The sequence below is a fragment of the Nematolebias whitei genome, chromosome 7 (genome assembly GCF_014905685.2).
Source record: "Nematolebias whitei isolate Nwh7 chromosome 7, NemWhi1, whole genome shotgun sequence".
NCBI lineage: Eukaryota > Metazoa > Chordata > Actinopteri > Cyprinodontiformes > Rivulidae > Nematolebias > Nematolebias whitei.
The window spans coordinates 47,749,195-47,752,870 of NC_056504.1; the positions used below are offsets into that span (position 1 = coordinate 47,749,195).

Genomic DNA, 3,676 nt, shown 5'->3' on the forward strand with positions numbered 1-3,676 from the left:
GCCGACCCTAGAGCGCCCGCAGGCCGACCCTAGAGCGCCCGCAGGCCAACGCTACAAGCTGGCTGACTGAACGCCCTAGAAGAACTGACTAAAAAAACAAACTTCGCTTTCATACCAGGGCTTAATTTGTACCGGATCCTGCCGGAGTAGGATCCGGGAACTCTTATTTTGAAAGGGTGCATTCCGGCAACTGTTTGCATGGATCCGGTAATGCTCACGCTTGCCAATAATAAAGTTATGAACAAATTAACAAGGTCCATGCTCAATAATCCAGGTATACAATCCAACATTTTTCAGTCAGGTCAACTGGACAGTTTTTTTTGTGTGTTGAAATGTTTCGCCTTCTATCCAGAAGACTTCATAAGTCAAGGAAACACACAAGAAAACTGATTCTTCCCCCAACAGCTTACTCCAAAGTGGAACAAACCAGTTTTGCTTGTGATAAGATGGTCTCTTTGACGAAACTGGTTGAAAGTAAGCTGGTTTGGAGTAAGCTGTTGGGGGAAGAATCTGTTTTGTTGTGCATTTTCTTGACTGATGAAGCCTTCCGGATTGAAGGCGAAACGTTTCAGCACAAAAAAAAAGAAACTGTCCAGTTGACCTGACTGAAAAATGTTGGATTATGAACAAATTGATCGATTTACAAATCAAGCCGTATTGATACTTGTTTTTTTTTTTCTCGCTAGCAGTGGAAAAGTTTTCTTGTAGCGATGCGCGACTGGAGCTTTGAAGTTTTAAGAAGCGTTCCCAGTTGGACCGAAAAGATTTGACGCTTTAGAGTCTCAAAAGTCGACCATACCTGTGAGCTCAGGTGCTGAGCTGCAACTGTAGCAGCAACAAACGTGTATATAACGAATGAAGCGAGACCAGATATTAAAATCATTCGTATAACTTATGGTAGCGTATAAATCTAAACGTCATTGGTCACGTGGAAACGGATCTGATCCGAGCCCAGTTTTGAACCGTGAACCAGACTCTGGGGCTTCAGTGTTGAACACCCAAAGTCTTCGGTCTTGAGGGAAACAGGTCTGTGATGCTGCAGTTTGGACAAAATGTGGAGCAGTTCAAGTTCTGCGAGTATTTTTCAAGATGCCGTATATTTTTCATCCCAATCTAATCTGTGTTTTCAGGTTTTGCCATCGAGGGACCTTCTCAGGCTAAAATCGAGTGCGAAGACCAAAACGACGGCTCGTGCGACGTTCGGTACTGGCCTACAGAACCTGGAGAATACGCCGTCCATGTGACCTGCGACGAGGAGGACATCGAACGCAGCCCGTTCATGGCCTACATCGTCCCCGATGACGACACCAACCACCCAGAGAAGGTCTTTAAGACGGGGAGACGACAACAATCCAGTTTCCATGGATTGACTCCGCTTGTTTACACAACTTGAGTGGTTTAAAGTGAAAGATGATGGTTTTCATTTTGTTTTTGTGGTTTTAGGTTCAGGCTTATGGTCCGGGCCTCGAGAAGAACGGCTGCCTGGTCAACCAACCTACTGAGTTCACCGTGAAGGCTGAAGGTGCCGGACAAGGACCTCTGAAAATCACAGCACAGGTGAGACACTCCAGTCTACACAAACACCGTTCACGTGAATCTTCTGTTGAGCCAAGGAAACAAATTATGTCATCTGTAGTGCAGTTTAGAAATAAAAATACTGAACTATCTTCAGCCGACTGTTTTTTTTAATAATCTGCCACAATGAAAGGCGGGAGATCATGTAGCTGTCCGTTTAACAAAATCCGCAAACAAGTTCTATTGAAACTCAAAGTAATCGTCGGATGTTCTCTAAGAACATTTGACGTTAACCTCATTCAAGATGGCCGCCGAAAAAGACTGACTCGTATAATCTAATTTGGTAGTAGCTGAGGCTGATTCCCAACTCGTACTCCGAGTGTTAACAGATGGGTAAGTAAGGCTGCGGGCGATCAGTCTGTTAGCAAAATATTGAACTTGGATGTAGATCTCAGTTTTAGGAGTCTCCCGTCAGTTTGATAGTTAAAGGGGTAAATAAGTATTTTGTTGTTTTATACAAGTTTAACTTTATCATTTTACACCTTTTAACTGTAACAATCTAAAGTTCTTCTGAGTGCGATCAGCTGACCTCTGAAAACTATTTTAATTTTAATTTTTTACATTGAATTGAATTAGGAGGCTTAAAAACATCTTCATGCCCAATTTTTGATTTGGCTAAAATAATATATTTGGAAGTCACAATGCAAGTAAAAATTTTAATGCATTTTGCAGAAACAATAAGGAAAGAAGTGATTTAAAAAAAATATTCTAAAGGTTCAGTTTATAAATTTACATAGTTTGTTCAGCTGTCCTTTATTTTTAACAATTAAATGATAATTAAATAATTTTCAACTATTTCAAGTTGTGCTTGAAAAGCTCTAGACTGGTTTGTCATTCTCAATGCATTTAAGAGTTCTAAGTATTATTTATGGCTTAAGCTCGTGATTTAAGTTGATTTAATAAGTGAAATTTGAAAAATGACCGTCAAATGCATTGAAAATAGTGTTAGCAAAATGCTAACTTGCAACACTCGCCCATAAAGTCTTTTCATGTTGAATGACTGAAAAATAAAAGCAGAAATCGTAAGAAAATAAAGAAAATTTATTTTCTGTGAAAATGCTGCGTGAGCGCTGAATGACTGCTGAAATGTGCTGCTAACAGCAGAACACTTGCTTAAAGCTAAAAGTTGCTAAAGGCTAACTGAAAGACTAGCTGAAAGTGACCAAAAGTAGCAAAATGTTGCATGTAAACTGGAGAAAACAAACTTTTAACTAATAACTTGAAGCAACACGTCTTTACAAACATTTAAGTGGTTTAAAAATGTAATATTTTACAGTTTAAACACGTCCGAGTCCAGCAGCTTCGTGTCTTTGACCTCTTTCGTGTTTGTCCATCAGGAGGCAGAGGGGCTCCCTGTGGAGGTGAAAGTCCGGAGTAAAGGCGACGGGCTCTACCAGTGCTCCTACACGCCCGCCTCCTCACTCAAACACACCGTCTCCATCACCTGGGGGGGAGTCAGCATCCCCAACAGTCCCTTCAGGGTAAGCAGCCAATCACAGCGCCCCGTTAACGCAGGAAGTGCTATAACGCAGCTCACATTTAAGAACCTGGTCGAGACTGAAAGCACCAGCGTCGTCTCATCGGAGCGTTTATTCAGAGCGGAAACAATCGGCGTGTTTGGGTCGGAGCGGTCCGTTCAACGGGACTGTTTAAAGAAATCTTCATCTGGGCCCAAAACAAAGAAACCTCTGATCATTATCACGTACACCGAGGAGCGGTTCAGCTATTAGCACCTGCACCGCATCGCTGATGAAGAGAAACGAGCTGCTGCGGTCGGGTTCACCCAGTTTCAGATGTTTACGATCTTTGTACTTACGTAAGCCAACCCTACAAACCGGATTTAAACCCGACAACTTGATTAACGAGTTCCTGCAGCTTTGAAGCCAAGACTCGATAAAATACTCCGGCCCGACTCGACTCTGACCCGACTCTGACCCCGGCCCGACTCAGAATCCGGCCCGACTCTGACTCCGGCCCGACACTGACTCCGGCCCGACACTGACTCCGGCCCGACTCTGACTCCGGCCCGACACTGACTCCGGCCCGACACTGACTCCGGCCCGACTCTGACTCCGGCCCGACACTGACTCCGGCCCGACAC

At 43.6% G+C, this 3,676-nt stretch overlaps 1 protein-coding gene across 1 annotated transcript in view; it reads left to right on the top strand.

Moving 5' to 3' along the window:
* LOC119412006 (filamin-B) overlaps window positions 1-3,056 on the top strand; it is a gene marked incomplete at both ends in the record, with an annotated part of 7,021 nt that extends 3,965 nt beyond the window's left edge. The window contains 3 exon segments of the mRNA XM_037678980.1: window positions 1,131-1,324; window positions 1,444-1,557; window positions 2,913-3,056. Coding sequence (XP_037534908.1) covers window positions 1,131-1,324; window positions 1,444-1,557; window positions 2,913-3,056 — 452 coding nt within the window.
* Between the last annotated feature and the right edge of the window lie 620 nt (window positions 3,057-3,676).